At 40.2% G+C, this 25,144-nt stretch overlaps 1 protein-coding gene across 2 annotated transcripts in view; it reads left to right on the top strand.

Moving 5' to 3' along the window:
• OBSCN (obscurin, cytoskeletal calmodulin and titin-interacting RhoGEF) overlaps positions 1-25,144 on the top strand; it is a 472,877-nt gene that overhangs the window by 225,904 nt on the left and 221,829 nt on the right. For both annotated transcript variants that reach the window (XM_030197417.1, XM_030197425.1), the window contains exons 52-59: positions 1,237-1,287; positions 4,586-4,684; positions 6,914-7,132; positions 11,372-11,444; positions 14,866-14,936; positions 19,993-20,115; positions 23,069-23,217; positions 24,121-24,321. In XM_030197417.1, coding sequence (XP_030053277.1) covers positions 1,237-1,287; positions 4,586-4,684; positions 6,914-7,132; positions 11,372-11,444; positions 14,866-14,936; positions 19,993-20,115; positions 23,069-23,217; positions 24,121-24,321 — 986 coding nt within the window. The remainder of the gene's footprint in view (positions 1-1,236; positions 1,288-4,585; positions 4,685-6,913; positions 7,133-11,371; positions 11,445-14,865; positions 14,937-19,992; positions 20,116-23,068; positions 23,218-24,120; positions 24,322-25,144) is intronic.

Genomic DNA, 25,144 nt, shown 5'->3' with positions numbered 1-25,144 from the left:
ACCTCTCTGATCCAACCTATGGATCAGGGCATAATTGCCAATTTCAAACAACATTATCGGCCTCTTGTGCTACGTCGTCTGATGAGCATTATGGATGACCAGACTGGCAAGGATAAACGTGCTGTTGAACTGGCTGGTAATCTATCACTGTTGGATTCCCTACATATGCAGAATGAAGCCTGGAATCATGTTACACAGGCAACCATTGTAAACTGCTACAAGCGGGCAAGCTTTGTTAAGGATGTGGAGAGGGACGAAACAGATGCAGCTGTTGCAAAAGCGTCAGATGAACAGGCTATTGACATCCCAGCCGGTGTTACTGAAGAGGAGTTTCATCACTACGTAGCTGTTGATTACGATCTACAAACAGCTTATGATAGCACTGATATTGAGATATGCGTCTACACGCAGGCAATGGCTGATGATGAAACAGATGATGAAATGAGCAGCGAGGTGCATGCTGACGAAATGCAACAACCTCCTGTCACTTTTGCAAGGGCGCTGGAGGGTCTCAACACCGTGCGGGCCTATCTGGAGGCCACTGGATGTCAGTGCTATGACAGTTTTTATCGTCTGGCAGATGTAGTCTATGGAACTCACAGGCACAAGAGTGTACAGAGGACTATGACTGATTACTTCAAGTAAGCCTAACGTCAGGTAACGGAGACTGTATAACATCAGTTAACAGAGACTGTATACTGTACGTGTAATAAACAGTACTGTACATATGTTTATCAGATGTCATGCTTCTTTGGGTCACAACGGTTAAGTGCATGCTCTGGTTAACTTGAGTCCCAGACCCTTGGTTAACTTTGGTCCCAGACCCTTGCACTTAAGCGGATTGCACTATCTATCTATCTATCTATCTATCTATCTATCTATCTATCTATCTATCTATCTATCTATCTATCTATCTATCTAGATATAGAAGGGGGTCATTTATTAGTAGTTAGTATGTGTTATTTACCACAGGGCCCTGGGCCCTGTATAGAATTCTGGGTTATTTCCAGTCTTCAAGACACCCCAGCACCCTGGCAGATAATGTGCAATAACAGCATTATCATGCAGTAACGTCTTGTATGTGACTTCCAAAATGTGTTATTTAAAATGTTTATCTGAAGTAATACTCCAGAGTTGGCTGTGTTTCCTCTTTGTCTTATACACATATTTGCATTATACTATAAAAGGCAATATTTAGAAATGTAGTTCCTAATATTATTTACCACCTTTTTGAAGGACCAGACGAACTGGAAACTGAGAAGAAACATGATGCAGAGAAACCAAAAGGTGAGAGATAAGATTGCGCATTTCAGTACCATACTGTTCAAGGTCTTTGCATTACATTTCCAGTGTCATCTGTACAATACCACAAAAATCAAAGGACTTTTCTCCAGGAGTGCAAACCACCACACCATGTGGATGAGGAGAAAACTTAGAGGGGCATTTTCAATATGATGTCTAAGTTTTGCCAAAAACGTCTCAAAAATCTAGCACACAGCCATAATTGAACCAGAAAAACGTCTAAAATTGTGGTTTGATTATGGCTTTTGGATATAGACGTTTTCAGGTTAACATGTCCATCTGTTAATACTAATTTTGAAAAAAAAAGTCTCAATGAAAAACATAGAAAAACAAGCTATAAGGACATCTGTCAGGCAGCATTCCTAGTAAACTGGCCACACAGACATCCCAGCAGTGCAGAGGGGCAGCCTAGTGGTCAGTGCAGTGGACTTCACATAAAGGGACCCAGGTACGAATCCCACCTAAACCCCTTCATATTATATGGTGAGCCCTCCAGGAACAGAGAAAACCTACTGTAACTAAAGGTCCACCTCTACAATAGCCCACAGGTATGCAGGTCACTTATATATTTAGGTATAGGAGGTATTTCTATGTTCCAGGAGGACTCACATATTTGTATTGAAATTAAAGAGTTAAAATGGGAACTGAACATGGGTCCCATTGTTCATTGTCCACTGCATTGACCACTAGGCTACTTCATCCACTTGTTTGCTGCTTTTTAGGAATGGCTATAATATCTGGAGCTGTCATAGAGATTGGTATCTACTGTCACATCTGTGGGGGGTGAAAGGGAGTCAGTGACCAATGGGGGATGAAGGGGGGTCTTGCCTTCATCCCTCCAGTGGTCAGATGGTCAGTTAGGGCACTTTTTTTCTGACTTAGTCGTGACTGAAACAGATCTAAATAAAAACATACTTCTTTTCTGCCCTGGACCTTTATTCGGTTCCATTATCACTGAAAAACATCTAGATTGTAAGCCCACCCAAGTTCCACCTGAAAATATGCCTCCAACATGCCCCCTTGTTATTTGGGTGCACTCAGTGAAAAACGTCCCAATTCTGCCTTTTGAAAATCATGATTTAGACATTTTGGTGAGAAAAACAGCCATCTGCTGCTTTGTACCACTTTTGAGACATTTTTCTCTTTGAGCGTCTTAATGGCCAGCAGGATATAGTCTCAATCCTTGGTCACAAAAACTCAAGTGACTTTTCTAATATATATATTTATATATTTCCCCCCCCCCCCCTGCTGATATTCAGCACTATTTAACTGGCCAGGAATGGCTCCTGGCCAATTAAATAGCATTTAAGGTGGCTAACTTCTAATATTCAGCTGATTATCTCCGCTGAATATCTGCGGTTAGGTCAAGCATCTAACTTGCTATATCACGTATATCACCGGTTAACGCCAATATTCATCACTGGGTTAAGTGGTTAAATAGAACTGCATAAATAGCAGTCCTGTCTTTGACCACTAGGAACTTAACCAGTTAGCGCTGAATATTGGCTTAACTGGTTAAGTTCTGGCAGCCAAAAATGAAACTGGATATTCATTGCCGGTCACCGGAAATGGCCTGGCATTTAATATCGAGAGTCAGTACTGACCCCGGAACTTATGCGGCTGCCTCCCACTGGCTGAATATCAGCTCCTTTAGGTTCAACAATCTATAGTAGTGCTTGAAATATTTAAAAGATTGAAACTTATTTTAAAAACTGCTGTTGCACTTATAAATCCATTGGGTGCTTCCATATCTCTATTCCAGTTTTATAACATAAATCCCAAATCAAATGGCTCTGACACGACCCCTGTTTGCACCTCATAGCAAGAAACGTTCTGCACTGCACTTGTAAAAATGACAAAGTCCAAGAAAACAACAGGGTAATCGATCTGCAAACTCCAAGATAGAAAACAGACAAAACAGATACGTATGTGAAAAAGTACAATATTTCATGAATAAAATTAACAAGCCCGACACAAGCCGTGTTTCGCCCAACTGGGCTGCATCAGGGGCTACAAAACAAAGTTATATAACAATTAGAACAGATTTAAACAATTAGAGATAAAACAATAATTGAGTTCTATAACCATGATCGAATGCTCGGCTGATAATCAAAAAACACCATGATAATAAAATCTAGTATATAAATGAATTAAAATGAAATATCAAAATGACAGAACAAATTACTATGAGTGTATAAATTAGATATACAAATATAATTAAACAATCTATTTTTTAAAAAATAATATATGTTAATAACATACCTTCCAAAGACAAACCAAATATGTATATCATAATAAAGAATGAATAATAAATAAATTATATTATCAGCCAAGCATTAGATCATGGTTATAGAGTGTCACTTGATAATAGATAAGAATTAGCAATAAATGATGATTATTAAAATATTGATTATTAAAATATATACTGCAAAAAGACCCAATATAAACTCTAATTGTGCTTGTATTTAAAATAAAATTGACACCTATCTAATATATATATAAATTGCAGACAAAATTTAACATGGACAAGTGCGAAGTGATGCACATAGTATATAATATATCTCTCTCTGTATGATCATATGATTTCCACTTAAATATCTAAGAAGTAATGAATAGACATTAAAAAATAAAACAATAAGATAAATAAAAAGGTAATCAGAAGAAAAAAGTGTAGTTAATTGCAAAATGACTAATGAAAAATAATAAACAATAAAAACCAAAAAATCAATCAATCAAAACATCAAAATTTAAGATTTTTTGGGTTTTATTATTTATTATTTTTCATTTGTCATTTTGCAATCAACTACACTGATCATGGTTATAGAACTCAATTATTGTTTTATCTCTAATTGTTTAAATCTGTTCTAATTGTTATATAACTGTTTGTTTTGTAGCCCCTGATGCAGCCCAGTTGGGCGAAACATGGCCTGTGTCGGGCTTGTTAATTTTATTTTGATTTTTATTCATTAAATATTGCACTTTTTCACATACGTATCTGCTTTGTCTGTTTTCTTTCTAAAAATGGCATCCAGAAGTGACTCCATTTAAAGTTCTAGCATTGCATATCATCAACCAATCTTACCTATTCCACATTTGATTAGCTCAAAGAAAGCATCACAGTGTATCACTGAGACCCTTTCATCAAGTCTTTGTGAAATCATCTAAACTTTGTTTAGCATCGTAACTCAATCATTTCATCAAATCTGAAATGTATACTATAGATTTGTCTCACTATTTTTTTGGATAATTTTCCAGTGTTATGTATAGCCATTTTCTTCTACAGATGTTCCAGAGGTGTTGGTTCCTCCCAGGTTCCTGGAAAGATTTACAAACAAGAAAGTGAGGAAAGGTGCTAGCATCACCCTATCTGTGAAAGTTGAAGGTAAAGAGAAAACCTGATTTATATAATCATTTCAGCCTTGTGTTCCAAGATGTCAACCCCATTGCAGAACACCAAGTCTAGCATATGGCCCTTTTCATGGGTTGGAGATTTTATCACTGAATCAATCCTAGAGCTGCCATCATATCAAGGAAGGTAGCAGTTGTGGTGTCTGGAGTTTTGATGTGTAGGTTAAAGTCTCCCATGATCAGTAACCTAGGGTAACTCAGGGTTACCTCAGTCACCAGATTCAACAGTTCTTGCACAAATGTTTTGTTGCGATGTGCTCTGTAGACCATGAGCAGCCACATTGGTTGCTTGTCTCCCAGCTGGATTAGCAGGCATTCTGACTTAGACAGGTGGGGGATGGAAACTCTCCACACTTCGATTGTCTCTCAGATCATGACTGCTACCCCTCCACCCCGCTTCCCTTGTCTTGGTTGGTGCAGGATAGTGAATCCTGTGGGGCATAGTTCACCCAGTAGTACTCCTCTGCTTTCATCCAGCCAGGTCTCAGTTATTGCCAAGATGTCTAAGTGGTATTCATTAATGACATCATGGATCATTTACTAGTTCCAAGTTTCCAAGTACTGGTCTGTTTGTGGTAGTAGTTGTAGCTTTAGTGGTTACTTGATGATGGTAGGCAGGTATTCATGTGGGTATAGCTAGATAAGAGATTTGCCTCTTGAATTTGTGTCTGGATGGGGAAGTCTATTGTTTCTTTTTCTCCACCTTACTGGGATGTCTGAAGATTTTTGGTTTACTAGACCAAAGCACATTCTTGTTTAAAGTAAGATTGCAGAGCTCTCTAGCTATTCAGTATAACAAAAAGCCAGCTTGTCTTTTGCAGCAATTAACAGTGGAGTGTTAATTAGGTAGACAGTGCTCCACTAGGGTCTGAGTCCCTTTGAAGTAACAGCTTCCTAGGAAGAAGAGCTCTGTTGTTTGCTTCAATAAAGACTTCTTGTTTAAAATGAGATATGCAGTGGCGTTCCTAGGGGGGGCGCAGTGGGTGTGGCCCGCCCCGAGTGCATGCTGCTGGGAGGGTGCCACGCGCCTGTTGGCGCCACTCGTTCCGTGCTCCCTCTGCCCCGGAACAGGTTACTTCCTGTTCTGGGGCAGAGGGAGCATGGAACGAGCGAAGCAGACAGGCGCGCGGCACCCCCCCCCCCCCCCAACAGGTAAAAATGCACCGGGGGGGAGTCGTTTTGCTGAGGGGGGAGGCGCTGCACCCGGGGGGTGCATCGGCAATCCGCCCCGGGTGTCAGCCGCCCTAGGAACGCCACTGGAGATATGCAGTCAGCTAATTCTACCTATATGTTGTGCTTTTACATCTTGAAACAAGGTAAAATAGTTGTTAAAGTCCAGTATCTAATATTTAGCAGATACTTCTGTTCACTAGAGACATAAATCAAATGGCTGTATTTCACTCCTGTGGAATTATTTAGAAGTTTTAATGCAGAGGAAGATTTAGTAAGATATCAGAAATTTGGAGATAATATAAGTTAAAGATACGGAACTTCAACTCAAAAACTGTAGTGAAGGTTTCAGTTTGCAGTTTCGGATCCTGGTGTCCTTTGATCCAATTGATGCAGATTCAGCTCATATCACAAGCAAAGAGAAAAAGGTGCTTGCTTGAAAAGTGCAGGGAGGCAAAAAGTTGCATTTATCCAAACAAAACAAATGAAATTAACTAAGTGAAGGAAGGAAACTCAAAATAAAACTCAGGACTAGTACCCCAACATAGACTGAGCAACTAGACATGTTACTCTTTTTTCACATGCAAAGTAGAGAGGTGTGGTAGCCGTGTTAGTCCACTCTTAAAGGTTATCAATAGAAATCAAACAAAATAAAACAAGGAAAAGACAATAAGATGATACCTTTTTTATTGGACATAACTTAATACATTTCTTGATTAGCTTTCGAAGGTTGCCCGAGGAAGAAGGGCAACCTTCGAAAGCTAATCAAGAAATGTATTGTTATGTCCAATAAAAAAGGTATCATCTTATTTATTTTCCTTGTTTTATTTTGTTTGATTTCTATTGATAACCTTCACATGCAAATAAATATATATCCAACCCTTATGCTAGTGTTTTGTAAAAATAGAGAAGATTGTAGTATAGTTTTCTTATGAAGGTGGTAAACATAAAGCCCAAAACTGTCTGGTGACAAGTTTCTATAACTATAATTAGAAAGTGCCTTTTTTGGAACAATGTTTGTTTCTTTTCATAGGTTATCCACCCGCAATGATTACCTGGTTGAAAGAAGAGTCTCCTGAAAATGTCCTTTGGATCAAACCAGAGACACCTGGGTACAAAGTGGCCAGCTCCAACATGCACCACAGTCTGATCTTGCTAGATATTGAGAAGGCGCACGCTGGAACGTACACATGCATTGCCACCAACAAGGCTGGGCAGTCCATCTGCACCTCATCTGTTGAGCTTCTGGAAGGTAATTTAATGCCACTGCTATTAGAAATGTGGAAATTCTGTTGCTGTTTGCATCAGACGACCAATCCTACCCAATGCTGTAGAAATTGAAGCCCTGTTTTAATCGATTGATTAATTTGAGCTTCCTTGCTGGTAGGATCTTCCAAGGCGCAAAAAGAAGTAGTGGAGAAATGCTATAAGACCCTTCCACAGTATTCCATTAAAATAACAAGTTTTATATTACTTTCTTGCCAGATGTATAGCTGAACAAGAAATGAGTGGATAATGGTGATCCAGTTTTGCTATAGTGTATTTGGATTTTCAGAAGGTGTTGGACAAAGTCCTTCTTGAGTGACTCTTTAGGAAATTCGAGAGTCGTGCGATAGGAGGCAATGCTGTTTTGTGGATTGCAACCTGGCTAAAGGACAGGAAAAAAAGAGAGTAGGCCTAAATGGTCAGTTAGCCACATTGAAAAGGGTTGCTAGTGGAGTGCCCAAGGGCCTATGCTGTTTAGCATTCATTAATGATGTGGAGATAGAAATGATGAGTGAGGTGATCAAATCTGCAGATAACAAAATTATTCAGTCATTAAGGGGCCCTTTTACTAAAGCTTAGTGCACGCTAATGGATATTATTGCACGCTAAGTGGGCCATATGGCACTTAGCACATGCTAATGTCGGTTAGCATTGCTAAGCTTTAGTAAAAGGGCCCCTAAACTAGCAGACTATTTTGAAAATTTGTAGAAAGACTAGAAAAATGGGCATCTAAATTGCAGACAAAATTTAACATGGACAAGTGCAAAGTGATGCACATAGGGAAAAATAACCCCAGCTACGTGTACAAAATGCTGGAATTTGAATTAAAAAAAAAAATCTCCACCCAAGAAACAAGAGTCATTGTGGATAATACATTTAAATTTCAGCCCTGTGTGCAGTGGCTGTTAAAAAACAATAGAATGATAGAGATTATTTGAAAAAAGATAGAGAAAGCAAAACTGAAAACAACATTATGTCTCTGAATAGGTATCTCATGCATATTTATTGTGGATATCCAGAAAATCCAACAGGCTGGGTGTGTCCCGAGGACTGGGTTGAGAAACATTGTCTTATGGTATGGGTGTATTTGAAAATTGAACGTATGTAAAAACAGCCATACAAGTCAATAGAGGAAGGAATGAAAACTTGTTAGACTTCAATGCCTTTTAGTGTAGAGTTCTAACAACTTCTGGATAATCACAGAGAAAGGGGCAAAGACAGTATGACCATATTAAGATGCATTATTCTGTACGTATGATGTAAAGCACAGGGAGAGTTTAGATCTGCAGTAAAGAAACCGATAAATGAAACAGATCTCTCTCTTTGAAAAGCATCCTGTGAATATCTGCACACCAGCCTGCTGGCTCTGTAGTATTTTTGTGTCCTTGGGAATTGTTATCTGTATTGATTGCATGTCTGATAGCTAAGGATATTTCATACTGTGTGGATTAGTGAAGGTTTGTGACTCCAGAGTGCAACAGAAACCAGTTATGATTGCGCTAGAAATCCAAAGGAGCCAGAGCAAACTGACAAACTGAAAAAAAAATACAATATAAAAGAAGATACATTATCTGCAGGTGTAGTTCATCTTCTTTAAGCCATGGAGTAACTGGATAGTAAAAAATATTGTTTCACCTGAAAATTCTTGAAACATTGAACTGTAGAAAGCGCATTAACCTTGTGTCTGAATGCATCTACCAGTGAAGCAGAAATGCCGTGTGAATGATAAGGATTAAGATTTATTGATTTATAGTCTGCCTAAAATTAGGCAGATCACAATTATCACATACACAATAAAACAAAGACATAAAATAGCATAATTACAAACATTAAACTTAAAAAAACCCAAAACAATATTAAAATAAAAACAGTATAATGACACGTGCTATCAGGAGATAAAGGGCCCTATTTACTAAGCAGCATTATAGGCGCGTTAACATTTTTAACACGCGTTAACCATGTATATGCCTACAGTATCCCTATAGGCACCTACATGTTTTTGTTTTTGTTTCAACAATTTTTATTGATGAAATAACAGAATTAACAGTCAACAATCTCAGTATATATCCACATGAGAACAAAACATCCTGAGTACAAGCATGGTGATAATCTCATCATCAAAGTTTTTAACGTTTACTCCCCCCCCCCTTCAATTCCACACCCCCCCCCCCTTCAGGTTTTTATTTTTGTAAAACTGTTCTTCTTATGGAACATTTATGTAACACCATAACCATTGTGGTACAGATTCAGCAAAGAGCCAATCAGACCTTCTCAGAAGGTCCTATATCATAGACCTCTAGTGTTTCCAGTTCAATATCCATAATTACATTATAGAACTTTCTCTGCTTCCCGCCCCGTCCCTTCTTCCGACACACCCAGGACTGATAACAGTAGCCACCCGAATGGCTAGTAATAAGTTCTCCAACCTCATCCACCTAGGGACTACTTCAGTTAACTGATAACACTTTTAGTAATATATCATGAATCTGGTCCTTTAGGATTATTCACATTTTACAGGACAACCTTCCCCCCCACCCCCTCCATGCACTCCACATTCAACCACATTCATCTTAATGTGTTCAACACTTGGCTACGCGCTCTAGGTGAAATTCTTTTTAAATACGCACCCCAGACTCTAATGAAAAGTTGTCGCCTTTTTGCCATGTATCGGCCTCACACGCCTCCCAAAGCATAAGTTCATGCAGTTTATTTCTCCAGTACCAGTAGGATGGTGCTTTATCATTGACCCAATAATTAAGGATACATTTTTTTCCCCAGGATGCAAGATTTACTCAAGAATAATTTCTCTTCCTTTGTCCCTCTGTCCCACACTCCCACCGCACTAAATAACACCTTTTCAAAAGACAGATTAATCCAACCCTCCAGGATCCTAGAAAGAAAATGGGAGAGAGCTGACCAGAACGTCCGTATGACCTCACATTGCCAGAGCCCATGTGTTAGCGTTGCAGTCTCCACTCTGCACTTCTGACATAGTTCGGAAGCTAAGACTCCAGCATACCAGGCTTGCTTACCCGAGAGGCACCTACATGGTTTGTGCGCATGCTAAGTGTAGGAGTTCTAAAAACACTAACACACCTTAGTAAACAAGGCCCAAAGCTTCCTAATATGTGTTAAAAGTATAGATCGAGGGAAGGAGGAGTGGGAATGGATAGGGGGTGGGAAGATGAAATTTCAAATTAGGTTAAATGCACAGATGTTTATATAGTTGACAGAGCAGTAATATTTTTGTTCACTTGCTAAATTTCTGTTATTTTCTGCTGTATATTTTTCTGAATAAAATACGTTGAAATATAAAATAAAAACAATCTTCATAGCAAAATCAAACCATCAAATTCTTCAAACCCAATTATTTAAAAACATTATATAGCTACCATATCTCTCTGTACAGCATGCTTACTGGAAGTGGTATCTGTCGGCAAGTGGCAAAATGCACATCCCACCAAGGAACTGGTGCTTCAGCTTGCTGGGATGGAAGGAAAAAAAACTCTTGCATCAGAGGCCAGCACCTGCTCCCTACCTGATAGCACCAGCGCTTCTTTCCCATTCCTCCCACTGTCATGATGTGCCTACTGCTGCCTCCTTCTCCTCCTCCTCCATCTGTATGGATGGTTGAATCTAGAAGACACTTGTTTCACCTCACATAAGCTGGAGAAAATAGCAGTAGGAACACTACAGGAGCAAGAGGAAGGGGACAGTGGCCAGATGGAGGAGAGGGGGTGTTTGTAGTTATCTGCTATATTAAAAAATTATGTACTAAGAATATAGGAGGGTATAGACTATGGACCCTGTTTACTAAGGTGCGCTAGCATTTTTAGCGCATGCACAAAATTAGCGTGAGCTAATTGTATAGGTGCCCATAGGAATATTGTGGGCGCTTACACAGCCTGTGCTAAAAATTGCTAACCCGCCTCTAGCGCGGCTTAGTAAGCAGGGCCCTGTGCTTATTCTTGGTTATTTTACTATTGTTATGCTGTTAACAAAATTGTATGTTTTATGTTAAACTGTACCTGCTGCACACTGCTTTGGGCGAATCTCTTCATAAAGGTGGTTAATGAATCCCAATAAATAAATACATAAAATAAATATGAAAATATGAGAATCTTTGAAGTATGTGAAAAGGCATTCTTTAATTAAACTCTGTAATGTTAAGTGCATTCTACTGATTTTGTTCATCTCTTGTTAAAACTGAGTTGTTATTTTACAGAAAAAGAGGTTGAGTCTGTGACAGAGGAAGAGAAACTTATGAAGGAAACTTTATTAAGGACATTACTTCATGGGTAGGTACTAGGGAGATATGTCTGTATAAATCCCTGATGATGTCAGAACGGTACACTCTCTTTTTCTGGATGGCAAATATGTTACTGTGCTTGAATCCTAAGAAATGTTTGGAACATGGTTACATTTTCTTCGGGATAATGTAACCTATTGAACTTTTAGACAGACAGGACTAGTTTATTAAGCTGTATTGACCTGAGAATGTTAAATGAGTACCACGGGTACCAAACACGTAAAGAACTCTGGATCTAGTGGGGGGAAAAAAAGTTTTTAAATAAATGATAAAACAGACTTCTTAACACAATTCCCAAAGCTAATGATATGCAGAGCCCAGCTCTCCTTTGCATGTCACTAGTTTCACAGTTTCCCTTGCACTAATTGGCCAAAGTAACCAGGCCAGTTACTATGGGGAAAATTTCCATCTGAGTGCTGCACAACATGGAAAGATCACCGAAATTTAGGCACCAGGATGATGGGTGCTAAGGGCCTGATTCTATGTATGGCACCTAAAATTAACCCCCACTTGGCAACTATGCCTAAGCGTATTCTAAATACCGCGTGTAGATTTACACGCGGTATTTAGAATATGCTTAGACATAGTTAATGCGACTGAATCTATGTGTGTCCACTTACACTAACGAAAAGCTGGTGTAAATCCCTGCTCGTAGATTTACACACACTGGCGCCATATTTTATAACAACACGCATAGATTTTGGAACACCCACAAAATATCCATTTCCATGCCCCCTAACTATGCCCCTTTATGCCTGTGCACATTAGAATTTAGGCACAGTACATTGCAGAACACGCTTAGCAATGTTTGCATGTAAATTCTAATTTTTGCCAATTAGTGCTCGTTATTGCTTGTTAAAAGCTGTTAACACTTAAAAGCTTGTTAAAACAATTAAGCTACGTGTGTAGTTATAAAATATGCCCGATTTACTCGCGGAATCACACGTAACTCTAGGCGCCCTATATAGAATCCGGGGTATAAGTGCAAATTCTGTAACAGCAGTTATGCGTGCAACTCTCATTTGTAGAACACTAGCATAAGTTTGCATTTATGTGCCTAACTTTAGGAACAAGCACTTAATCTGGCTCGATGGCTGCTGTAAATGCCTGTGACTAACTGTAGGCAGTTAGGCACGTAAATGGTACTATTCTATAAGAACACAAGTGTTGCCATACTGGGAAAGACCAAAGGTCCATCAAGCCCAGTATCCTGTTTCCAACAGTGGCCAATGCAGGTCACAAGTACTTAGCAAGATCCCCCAAAAGAGTAAAAAAGATTTTATGCTACTTATCCTAAAAACAAGCAGTGGATTTTCCCAAGTCTGGAAATTGCGCCTAACTTTAGATGTGGCCAATTTGCACCAACCTTTAAGTAGCTAATATTTATCTTCCTTTGTTCTAGGCTGAAAAGATTAAGTAAACGTAAATCTAGACAAATTAATTTTAGACCTAAAGGGAAAGCTTATGATGAATTTTTGTTTTTTAATTAAATTAAAATAAAATTTATCAAATAAACCCTGGTCTCTCTTTTGTCCCAAGTTGTAAGTACCAAATTTCCAAGCAGAACAATGTTCACTTACCCTCAGAAGCTTCGTCTGCTCGCAGCATTTCTTTCACCTCTAGCCGTGCCTACTCTTCAGATGCTTAAATTTAGATGCTTAGTACAGAGCTGCAAAGAGGGTCCCGATTTTTGAGAGGGAGATTTTAGTACACATCCCAGCCCCACACCACTCTGCCTTTGCTCCGCCTACTCTACCTCATGGCTACACCCCCTGGCACACCTCAATCCCATGGCCATTCCAGAAAATATTTTATTAACACCAGTGACAGCAGGGATGGATAAAAGGGAGTGTTTTAGTTCACTCTATTACACCCCCTATCCAGCATCTATTCCCCAGGGACATAACCGCAAGGGGGCCTCGGCCCTCCCCCCCATCCACTTTGAGTTTAAGCCCACTCCAAAATTGTAGCACTGGTTGAATCGCTGGTGGAGCTGCCCAAGCCCTGCTAGTTAAAGATGTTCACTGCAGGAGCCCCCTACCGTGCTGTTTGAGCAGTGCAGAAGTTGGCAGCGTGCTTCAGCCACTGATGCCGGCCCTCCCGCATATGCTCAGTTCAGGCATTTCAAAATGGAAAATAAGATGATACCTTTTATTTTACTAGCCTAATACCCTTTTCAATTAGCTTTCAGAGTCCAAAATTTTCTGCCTCAGGTCAGGCCAGGATAGTATACTGCTGTTATGGTATCCTCTCCTGACCTGAGGAAGGAAGTGTTGGTCTCTGAAGGCTAATCAAAAATGTATTAAATCAGTCCAATATAAAGGTACCATGTTTTCAATTTTATGTTTTATTTGCATTTATTAACCGTTTTATGCTGCTTATCCTAGAAATACTGTAAAACTTCTATATGGCACTCTACTTACTCTGTGTGAACAACTCAAAAAATCAACAAAAGTAGAAAACAATAAACTGATCACTCAATATATGTGTTTCAGGGGAAGTCTCATATTATCGCTTTAAATAGCCGGTTCTGCTGCCGGTTTCCTGCGACTGTTCTAAACATAGACAACCCCCTACCATCCACATAAAAATTTTTTATGTTTTTTTTCTTTTTCTTTTTCTTTCTAATGTGTTCAAAATAATGACCAAAACTTGTGCAATCGAGTGACCACTATTAAATCAGTGGAAGTTTGATTGTCTTGCTTTACATTTATACAAGACGCTTTCAAACACTTATCTGTATGAATCTGTCTTGAGCGATCCCAGGAGCCCTTATTGTCCCGACAGGTCCTGTTTTGCTATGGAGCTTTGTCAAGGGACAGTCGGTCTCATTTCCTAGGAATCTTATCGCGATAAGCATTCCTAGGAGATGAGACCGACTGTCAGAGATAGTGTTTCCTTCCTGACGCAGCAGTGAGAGCAGCGAAACGAGATGTTCTTGTTGAAGGGACAGAAGGAATTAGAGAACATCAGAATGGGAAAGAGGAAATAAGCAGTGATACCTGCAGCTTGTAGCTGGCAGCTCATGGACAACCCTGACCTGAAGCTAAGTACAGACTGTTTTTGTTTGGGGTGGATAGAGATCCATAAACCAAATGCCAAGAGAAATCTGGGTTGGATAATGTGAAGATTGAGCACTGCATTTAACCCTATTCAAATGTAACGAATGACAGAATCAGTTGCAGAAAATATTCTGCTTGGTACAAGGGGAAGCTGTTTTTCATATCTCCCCTTAGCCATCTTTTCTCCAAGCTGAAGAGCCCTAGCCACTTTAGCCTTTCCTCATAGGCAACAATAAAGTAAGATTCAAGAGGTAATCGCTGACAAACATTGCAGAATAAAATGTTCAATGTTCTCTTACTATTGGTTACTAAAGTTATCCGTTCTTATGTTCCTTTTCCATTCTGCAGTGAAATTGATATCTCCGTTCAGTCTCCTGAGCCTGAGGGCTCTTTCACTGATTTTGAAGTTGCAAAGAAAGGTAAGAGATTGGAGGTTTATAGAGCATGCAGGCTTGCTAGTGATTATAATTTCTCATTTTTTCCTGGTGAATTAGCAAGGGGGTACACCAAGATTCTTTATATTCAATATCTGAACTTTTAGTATCTGGGTTTATTGGTCAAGTTGATATCAGCTTTGCCTGACTCTTCATTTAGTTCTTTTTTTGTCCCGTTTGCCATTTAATTATATCCTTCCGCAGATTATTGAAGACCCATCTTTTCGAACAAGTCTACGGAAAAAAACAAAACACATAAAGTCCATACTTACTGTTCACTAATGCATCGTACATTCATCTCAGAACTCCCACTCCCGTATTATCACATCACTCATACCTTTACTCACAGAAAGTTATATACCATATGACTTCATGTCTTTTAATCGCCCCTAAGCTACCATTGTTTCCTTCCAAAGTTGCAATGCCTATGTTCCATTATTACATCCCTTAACGACACCTCAATTGTTTCGCTTAACCCTGCATAATATAATCCCTAACTATCTGTAACAAATTGTATTTCCAACATTCAACTCATATTGTAAGCCACACTGAACCCGCAAAAAGGTGGGAAAATGTGGGATACAAATGCAATTAATAAATAAATAAATAAATAAAATATTTATATATAAAATGCTATATAGTGGTGGTAAGCATGCAGATACAATCATTTTTCTCTACTATGAGCTTTTGATCTAAGGTGTACCTGAAGCAATAAGAGATAGTGACTTGTCCAAGGTATGTTGTAGACAGAAGCAGGATTACAACCCTGGCTGTCATGGCTCTTGCCCATTGCTCTAACCAGTACGCCACATCCTCTGTTTTCGATCAGTACCTAGTTTATGTTCTTTTTCTCAATCATCACTTTACTATATCTTAGACACTTTATAGGGTCTGATAGTTTTGAGTGGACAAACATAAGAATAATCCAAATATATTGGCAGTACATGAACTTTTGAGACTTCGTAGTTCAGCTCTTCTGATGCCAACTTTGACCCAGGACACTTGGCGCTAGAGGAAAGTGTAAATATTTTGCATTTGCCTATGTTCCTTTTCATGCTTTAATGCTTATTTACTACTGATTACCCAAGTTTCAGTTGCTTCTCCTCTCCTGTTTTTAAAAATTACTTAATTTTGCTCTATATTAAAAAATACCGGTCACAAAATATAAATAGTCCAACACTCATAGTTCAAATGTCTTCATCCAGATTCCAAACAATCCTTCATTCCCAGCTATGCTTGGATTACCTGTTTGAAAAATGCACTGCCTAGATTTAGGATGTCTGAGTTCCTAGAAAAATGCAAGGAATGAAAAATATCTTCAATTTCTCTGGATAGCTGTTCCAGAAGTGAATAATTTAGCTATCAGACATTGAAGTATGAAACGAGAGATGATGCTCTGAGGTGACTCCCTTTATGGAGTTTTCATCCTTAAGTTCATAGCAGGTTATTCCTGATCTAACTGTAAAAATGTACTGGTCTTCTGCAGTCAAGAAGCCAGGAGAAAGCACCCTCCAGGATTTCTCTAGCACCATGGCAAAGCTAGTTAGTTAGTGACACCATAAGAGCATCAGCATCTTCATAGACCCCCCCCCCCCCCACACACACACACACCCTTTATTCAGCTGGCTGTGAGTACCATCTAAAGAGTACTCCCTTTCACCCTTGGACTGAAAAGCAGGACCTTGCTGGCAGGGTATACCCATATTTCCTGGCCTGTGGACTGCCACCTTGCCATTGAACCGAAATATATTAATGTACCTTGTTATACTTTCCATTTCTGCCTTTGCTTAACAGTAATATTAACTCATTAAGAATTCATATATATTTCTTCATTGTATGCACAATGTGACATGCCTTCTGCTGCCAGTTTCTGGCATGCACTAAACATGATCGACCCTCTCTGAAGAAAGAGAAATTAGATAGGACCGTCTCTGCCAGTTATTGTCTGATTCTAATCTACCAGTAGTTATGAAACTTTTAAATAACTGTGTGTTTTCCACCAATTTATCCCATTGAACCTCTGCTACTGCATTGAACTCCCCCCCCCCCCCCCCCCAAAAGATTGAGCATGATGGAGAAGCCAAAAGAACCTTCAATAAGAAGGGAAAAAAAGAGCTATGAAAAATATTGAAGGTGTACAATGAAACCAAAAGATAGGGCATGCCATAAAGCCTGCAATGCACCACCTCCCAGTGCCCCTGGTTATCATGGTACACATTAATCTTCTCAAAAGGCATAGCTTTATTAATCAAGATCAGTGTCCCTGCTCTCCTGGGATTAGGAAAAGTGGAATGATAGCTATACCCCACCTACCCCACCCCCTTTTTGGCATGCTCAAGATCACTCAAATAAGTCTTCTGGAGAAACGCAATGCCAGCGCCCCAGCAATGAATTGTCTGAGCTATCTTTTTACACTTGATCGGGGAATTTACTCCACAGTCATTCCAGTTTCACTACATTAAGTGATGTCATCGGGGAGCTGGTATTTCCCACTCTTACTCTGAAAAGCGCAACAGCACCATGCAAAGAATACCCTATAAAGACTCAAACCGCACACACTCATAGTACACTCACACACGACTCACTCCCTGGCCCAAAACAAATGCACCACCTCCCCCTCCCCTTGCACCCCTTTGAAATTGGAGTAACATTACAACTGTGTAGCCCTTTAGCAACTATACAAAAAACTTCTCAAATGCATACACTATCGAACATAGCAAAATACTGTGATTCAAAAGAAAATGCAGTCAAAAGTCCCAAATCAGCCAAGACTCCTATTCTGAAGATGTGCTCAATCAGGCACGAGATGCCAGCATGGTGTCAGCACTGCTGTAATCAATGGGGTAGGTTCCTCCTGTTCTGGCTCTTTCCATAACCCAGCCTTGCACAAATATGACCAGACCTCTAATGGCGTTTTCACTCAATAGGTTTTTAGAAATGAAAGCCCAAAAGGAAAAAGCCATTTGTAGCAGATATGCTCTCTGCACAATCAGTGGCATAGCCAAGGGTGGGCTTGGGTGGGCCCATGCCCACCCACTTTGGGTTCAGGCCCACCCAGTAGCAGCATACCTATGATGTGGCTGGCAGGGTCCCCAAGCCCCACCAGCCGAAAACTCCCAACAAGTGTCCCTCCTGCATACCTTGTAAGTAGCAGATCTTCGCCTGCAGTGAGCAGTGACATACATACTGCTCGCACCAGCCCCACAGCCTTCCTTCTGATGTATTTCTGCCTAGTCGGAAACAGGAAGTTGCCTCAGAGGGAAGGGTGTGGGGCCAACATGAGCAGTGTGTATTAGTTGCTGCTCAATACTGGTGAAAATCTACTATTTAAAAGGTATATGGGAGAGGGGGGATGTTTGAGAGACCATATGGCATGCAGGCGAGAGAAGGAGAGACCAAATCACGTGTGGGACGGGACAAGGTTCTTCTGCCCACCCATCTTGGGCCCAGGCCCACCCAAAATTGGGTGTCTGGCTACGCCCCTGTGCACAATAAGAACGTAATGTCCTTAAACTCCACCATTTTTGAAGGATAGCAACATTGCGGTCCATATAATTCATATTTCCCAGCTTGCAGGCCGCCATCAGCACCTTCTCTTTTTTCCCCAAAAAGAGTGGAAGCAAGCCACAATATCCTGTGGCCTGTTATTAGTAGAAGGGCCCAAGGCCCGATGAGCTTGATGCAGGAATATATCCACCAAAGGCCCGGAAGCAATGTCTGCTTTCTGGAGGAGAGCAGAGCAGATGGTAGTCACAATTAGGGAACAATTTTCGACCCCCTCTGTCTCTGGGACTCCTCAGACTCTGATATTGAGACTCCTCACCCTATTTTCTAGGTCATCAACCTTAGAGGTTAAGGCATCTAGTAAGGCTGCAGTTTCAGATTGCTTGACATCGAGATTATCCCATTTTTCCCCAATAGACCTCCGTTTCTTCAACTCTAGTGCCTAAGTCCTTAAGACCTGCACACAGGTCCTGAAGCAATGTTTTTAGTCCAGATGCTTTCTCAGCAGTATCGTGCTGCAAGTCCAGCTTCAAGTTGTGGAGCAGTCATTTTAGATCTCTTGTGGTCACAGGGGCATTTTCCTCCTGAGTGATCCGCTCCTCAGTCAGGAACTCAACAGACTCTGAGTCACTGGCAGTGTGTGCAGCTTGTTCCACATCTCCCTGACTATACAGTTCATCATTGTCATGGCAGGGCATCTGAAAATAATGTTTGATTTTGCCGGGACGTCACTGAGTCATTAAAAATGTGTACAGGATTACTTCCGACTCCTTTACAACACCAAATCAGCGAGTTGGGTCGAGAAAAGAAGGCTGAACTTTCTCCTTTTAGTGGAGCACAGCCAGAGCTTCATGCTAAGGCTTCCATCATGGCGATGACTTCACTAAAAATATGATACATTCATTGTAAACACTTCCCAGATTTCACAATGTCTTTCTTCTTCATATCAAACAAGTACTTTTAGTGACAGTGACCACTGGACCTTCAGTAAGAAAATCTCAAGTTATTCCTTAGAATATCTACTTTGGGCAGTAACAAGAATAGGGAAAAATTACTGGGTCAATCCTTGTTTATAATATGAGGTGTCAAATGAATTAGGAAGTTAACACCTGTAAAGATGTGTTTATTAGTGCATGATCTTGGACATGCTTAACAGCAAAATACAGGATTCAGTTTGTTTTCTTTCTGCTACGTACACTTTAGGTCTATTCTCAAAAATTACATCCCCTAGATAATCAAGGGTGAAAGTCTTAGTGTCATGGCTGTACCCAATACAAGTTGTACATAGAGCATGTGACCATCAACTGTGCCTAAGGACTTGGTGCATAATCTGCATAATGAATCTGAACTTCCAGTGAGCAAACAAACTGAACTCAGACCTTCACAAAGTCTTGGTCCATTTCTGTTAAGGAGATTACCTTAGGAGTATCTTCAGTGTTGAGAACATCTGTTCCCACTCAGAGTCCTGTAATGGTATCAATAGGCTTGGTTTTCAGACGTTACTTGATCTAGCTTGGACATGTCTGTTTTTCTGCAGAAACCAGAGCTGCTGAAGAAGGACCTAGACCTCACGTTTCTTTGGCCGATGTGGGAACGGAAGATTTTTTACAAAAATTGACTTCCCACATAACTGAAATGGTATCTGCCAAGATCACACAAGGTAAGCCCTTAGTCAAACGAACAATAATCCAGTGTACCAGCAGAAACAGAGAGCAGTAATACAAAAACGTTTTTTAAAAAGCTTGGAAAGACATCAGGAGAAAATGTTTTCTTCTGTAGTTTATTTTTGTGGGGAAATGAAGGGTAAGGTGCTTTAATTACAAATATCCATGCCTGTTTCCTTTGTTTGATTCTACTTTGTGAGGCTAGGTCATGGAAATGTTAATCAACTTAAAAGAAAATACATTTTTTTATACGGTGGTCAGTTAGTGCTATTAGGCTCTTGACAAAATAAATCTAAACGAGCTGATTGTCTAAGGGTATTGTCATGGAATGCTGATAATGTTCTGTTTTTTTCATTTATGCTTATCTTATTTGCTATGGATTGTTGTTATCGTTTGATTTTTCCTTTCTGTTTTCTGTTTTGAAAAACCTTAATAAAAATATGAAACAAAAAAAAAAAGAAGAAAATACATTTAAAAAAAAAAAAAACTGGAAATAATCCAAAGGTTTAGTATTATGTACATTTTGTAAATAATATAAGATTGTAAATGCTAGACTTCAGAAGGCTCATATGTAATCCTTGTGCTTGTGAATAGACTCTCTGAATATCAGATTCTGAAATATTGTATCTGTAGTACATTTAGACTGAGAGTCCGTTTTTGATTCTTGAGTCCAACATCTGGTCAATGGGCCAACTAGGAGTGAAGATGGTTGTTGCAAATGAAGGCCAATTGATACTGGGGTCCAGCAGAGGATAGTTTTAGTTGATCTGGAGAGCCCAAATTGGTAATAAGAATCTGCAAGGCCAAAAAGACAAAAACAAATTGGAAAAATAAATGCTTCTTGCATAACAGAAATAAGGTATATTCTCTCATTTCTTGGGGACGATATTCAGCAGGCAGTATTTTTAACTGCCGATTGTGTTATTCCTGGATATGCAATACCGGGCCTTGTCTGGACACTGGCATTGAATATCCAAGTTTACGCGGCCAGCTATCTCTTATGCAGTGCAATATTCAAAATTTAACCATATAAGCGACACTATAAAGTTAAGACTGACTTCTAACTAGTGAGGTAATTAAATTCGCCGATGACACAAAATTATTCAGGGTCGTCAAGTCGCAGGAGGAATGTGAACGATTACAGGAGGACCTTGCGAGACTGGGAGAATGGGCGTGCAAGTGGCAGATGAAGTTCAATGTTGACAAGTGCAAAGTGATGCATGTGGGTAAGAGGAACCCGAATTATAGCTACGTCTTGCAAGGTTCCGCGTTAGGAGTTACGGATCAAGAAAGGGATCTGGGTGTCGTCATCGATGATACGCTGAAACCTTCTGCTCAGTGTGCTGCTGCGGCTAGGAAAGCGAATAGAATGTTGGGTGTTATTAGGAAGGGTATGGAGTCCAGGTGTGCGGATGTTATAATGCCGTTGTATCGCTCCATGGTGCGACCGCACCTGGAGTATTGTGTTCAGTACTGGTCTCCGTATCTCAAAAAAGATATAGTAGAATTGGAAAAGGTACAGCGAAGGGCGACGAAAATGATAGTGGGGATGGGACGACTTTCCTATGAAGAGAGGCTGAGAAGGCTAGGGCTTTTCAGCTTGGAGAAGAGACGGCTGAGGGGAGCTATGATAGAAGTGTATAAAATAATGAGTGGAATGGATCGGGTGGATGTGAAGCGACTGTTCACGCTATCCAAAAATACTAGGACTAGAGGGCATGAGTTGAAGCTACAGTGTGGTAAATTTAAAACGAATCGGAGAAAATTTTTCTTCACCCAACGTGTAATTAGACTCTGGAATTCGTTGCCGGAGAACGTGGTACGGGCGGTTAGCTTGACGGAGTTTAAAAAGGGGTTAGATAGATTCCTAAAGGACAAGTCCATAGACCGCTATTAAATGGACTTGGAAAAATTCCGCATTTTTAGGTATAACTTGTCTGGAATGTTTTTACGTTTGGGGAGCGTGCCAGGTGCCCTTGACCTGGATTGGCCACTGTCGGTGACAGGATGCTGGGCTAGATGGACCTTTGGTCTTTCCCAGTATGGCACTACTTATGTACTTATGTACTTATGTACTTCTATGCAGTCTGATTTGACCGCTATAGACTGTTAAGTACTGAATATCAGCGCTTAACTACATAAGTGCCGACTCCACCCATAGACAACCAACAGAATAGCTAGCTTTGAGTTTAGCCATCTGTGACGATAATCGGTGGTACTAACTGGATAAATGCCATTAAATATCAGCAGATAGTCCCGAACAAGTGATCTGACTGACCAGGAACTGTTTCTGGCTGGTTAAATCACTTTGAATGTTGACCCCCCCCCCTCCCTTGTATTTAACATGCCTGTTCCTAGCCACGCCTACCCATCCATGATAGACCTTTTCTCCCAGCATGTACATGGATTTTGGTTGAAATTTCACAGGAGTGTTAGTATGTCAGCAAGAGGAGGAGTAGCCTAGTGGTTAGTACAGTGGACTTTGATCCTGGGGAACTGAGTTCAGTTCCCACTGCAGCTCCTTGTGACTCTGGGCAAGTCACTTAACCCTCCATTGCCCCTGGTACAAAATAAGTACCTGAATGTACGTAAACCACTTTGAATGTAGTTGCAAAAACCTCAGAAAGGCAGTATATCAAGTCCCATTTCCTTTTCCCTTTCCCATTCTACTACCAAGTTTCAGCCAAATTCTGGAGAGAGGGCCAAAAGAATGCATATGAAGGACAGACAGACAGACACAAAAACAGTGCATGCTTCACCCTGAAGAAACATGCTTTGAAAGAGTAAGAAACCAAGCTGTGTGAGAAAAATTTATTTAGTATTTTATTATATAGCGAATGATAAATGTTAAAAATGGTCATTTTAGTTTTGATAACGAAATTGTCCTTTGTGGCGAGAGATGTTCACCTTTACAGTTGGTGATCACCGTTGCATTATATTTACTTACAGCCTCACTCCGAGTCCCAGGAGCTATTGGAGTGGATAGTGATGATGAATCAAAGACACCATCTGCCTCTCCACGACATGGCAGGTCCAGACCTTCATCCATAGCAATAGAGTCCTCTTCAGAGTCAGAGGATGGAGATTCCAGAGGAGAGGTATAAAAATACATATCAGAGAATGAGCTGTATATAAACATTACAAGGCTTATAGAAAGTGTGATGCTAGAATTAAAAAAAAATAAATGTAGTATCTACTAGTAGAAGTGCTCATCTTAAATGACAAAATGGCAGGGCAAAATAGCATCCAAACATGTGCCCTCCCCTCCCCCTTCTCTGCCTCCAAGATACTTCCCACTCAATTCTTCCACTCACTGATACCCCTCATCCATAAACACAATCCTTCACCACCCTCCATCCTACTATCTTTCACCACCATCCTTCTAAAGCAGTCTCACAAAAAAGGCACTAAATAGGACCCCGAAAAACTATTAACCTTGAAGTCCATGTGTTCCATCCTTATCAAACAGCTAACTAAAAATAATTTTAAAAGGACCAGGTAGGTCATATTTACAGCTATTATAACAGTTGTGAGCGAACAGCTGAAGCCTCAAGTTACCCTGCAACTTTTTTGATAATGGCATTTTGGGAGGAAACAGGCAGCCAGTCTTCAAATTTGTGTAGTAGTGGGGAAGCACTTGGGAGAAATAAATCCAGAATAAAATTTCTGATATGAATAAAGAGATTACAATCTTAGGGCCCCGTTTACTAAGCCGTGCTAGAGGTGTGTTAGCGTTTTTAGCACATGCTAAGCATTAGCATGCGCTAACCATGTAGATGCCTATAATATCCCTATGGGTGTCTACACGGTTAGCGTGTGCTAATTCTGTAGCATGTGCTAAAAATGCTAGCACACCTAGTAAACAGGGCCCTTAGTAAACACTGAAGTCTCTAGTATAGGAATGTTAGGAAGTTCAGGATATATCTAAGTGTGTATTTTAAATAAACATAAGTTGAGTATGACTGATTACTATAACTTTCCCAAATTCCTTCCATCTTCAGATTTTTGATATCTACATGGTCATGGCTGACTACACACCCTCTGGAACTGACAAGGAAGCTATTACTTTGAAAGAAGGGCAGTACGTAGAAGTTCTTGACTCAGCTCATCTTCTTAAGTGGCTTATCAGGACCAAACCTACTAAATCCAGTCCCTCGAGACAAGGATGGGTACCTCCAGCATACCTAGACAAGAGGCTAAAGGTAATAATAAATCATCTGCTTTTGAATTAATAATTTTGTTATTTCCTTGTTTCCTGCACAATATCTGAAGGGAAAGGTGAAATGGGACTTGATATACTGCCTTTCTGAGGTTTTTGCAACTACATTCAAAGTGGTTTACATATATTCAGGTACTTATTTTGTACCGGGGGCAATGGAGGGTTAAGTGATTCACCCATAGTCACAAGGAGCAGTAGTGGGAATTGAACTCAGTTCCCCAGGAACAAAGTCCACTGCACTAACCACTAGGCTACTCCTCCACTAGCAACATTCCATGTAGAAGCCTGCCCTTGCAGATCAGTAATGCGGCCGTGTAGGCTTCTGTTTCTGTGAGTCTGACGTCCTGCACGTACGTGCAGGACGTCAGACTCACAGAAACAGAAGCCTGCGCAGCTGCGTTGCTGATCTGCAAGGGCAGGCTTCTACATGGAATGTTGCTAGTGGAATAGCAACATTCCATGTAGAATCTCAAATAGTAGCAACAGAATCTTAATAGTAGCAACATTCCATCTAGAATCACCAATAGAAGCAACATTCCATATAGAATCTCCAATAGGGAAAGGGAAATGGGACTTGATATACTGCCTTTCTGAGGTTTTTGCAACTACATTCAAAGTGGTTTACATATATTCAGGTACTTATTTTGTACCGGGGGCAATGGAGGGTTAAGTGATTCACCCAGAGTCACAAGGAGCAGTAGTGGGAATTGAACTCAGTTCCCCAGGAACAAAGTCCACTGCACTAACCACTAGGCTACTCCTCCACTAGCAACATTCCATGTAGAAGCCTGCCCTTGCAGATCAGT

The sequence above is a fragment of the Microcaecilia unicolor genome, chromosome 1 (assembly GCF_901765095.1).
Source record: "Microcaecilia unicolor chromosome 1, aMicUni1.1, whole genome shotgun sequence".
Lineage (NCBI taxonomy): Eukaryota > Metazoa > Chordata > Amphibia > Gymnophiona > Siphonopidae > Microcaecilia > Microcaecilia unicolor.
The sequence above is the reverse complement of the archived record's forward strand: the minus strand, read 5'-3'. Positions and strand labels throughout refer to the sequence as shown.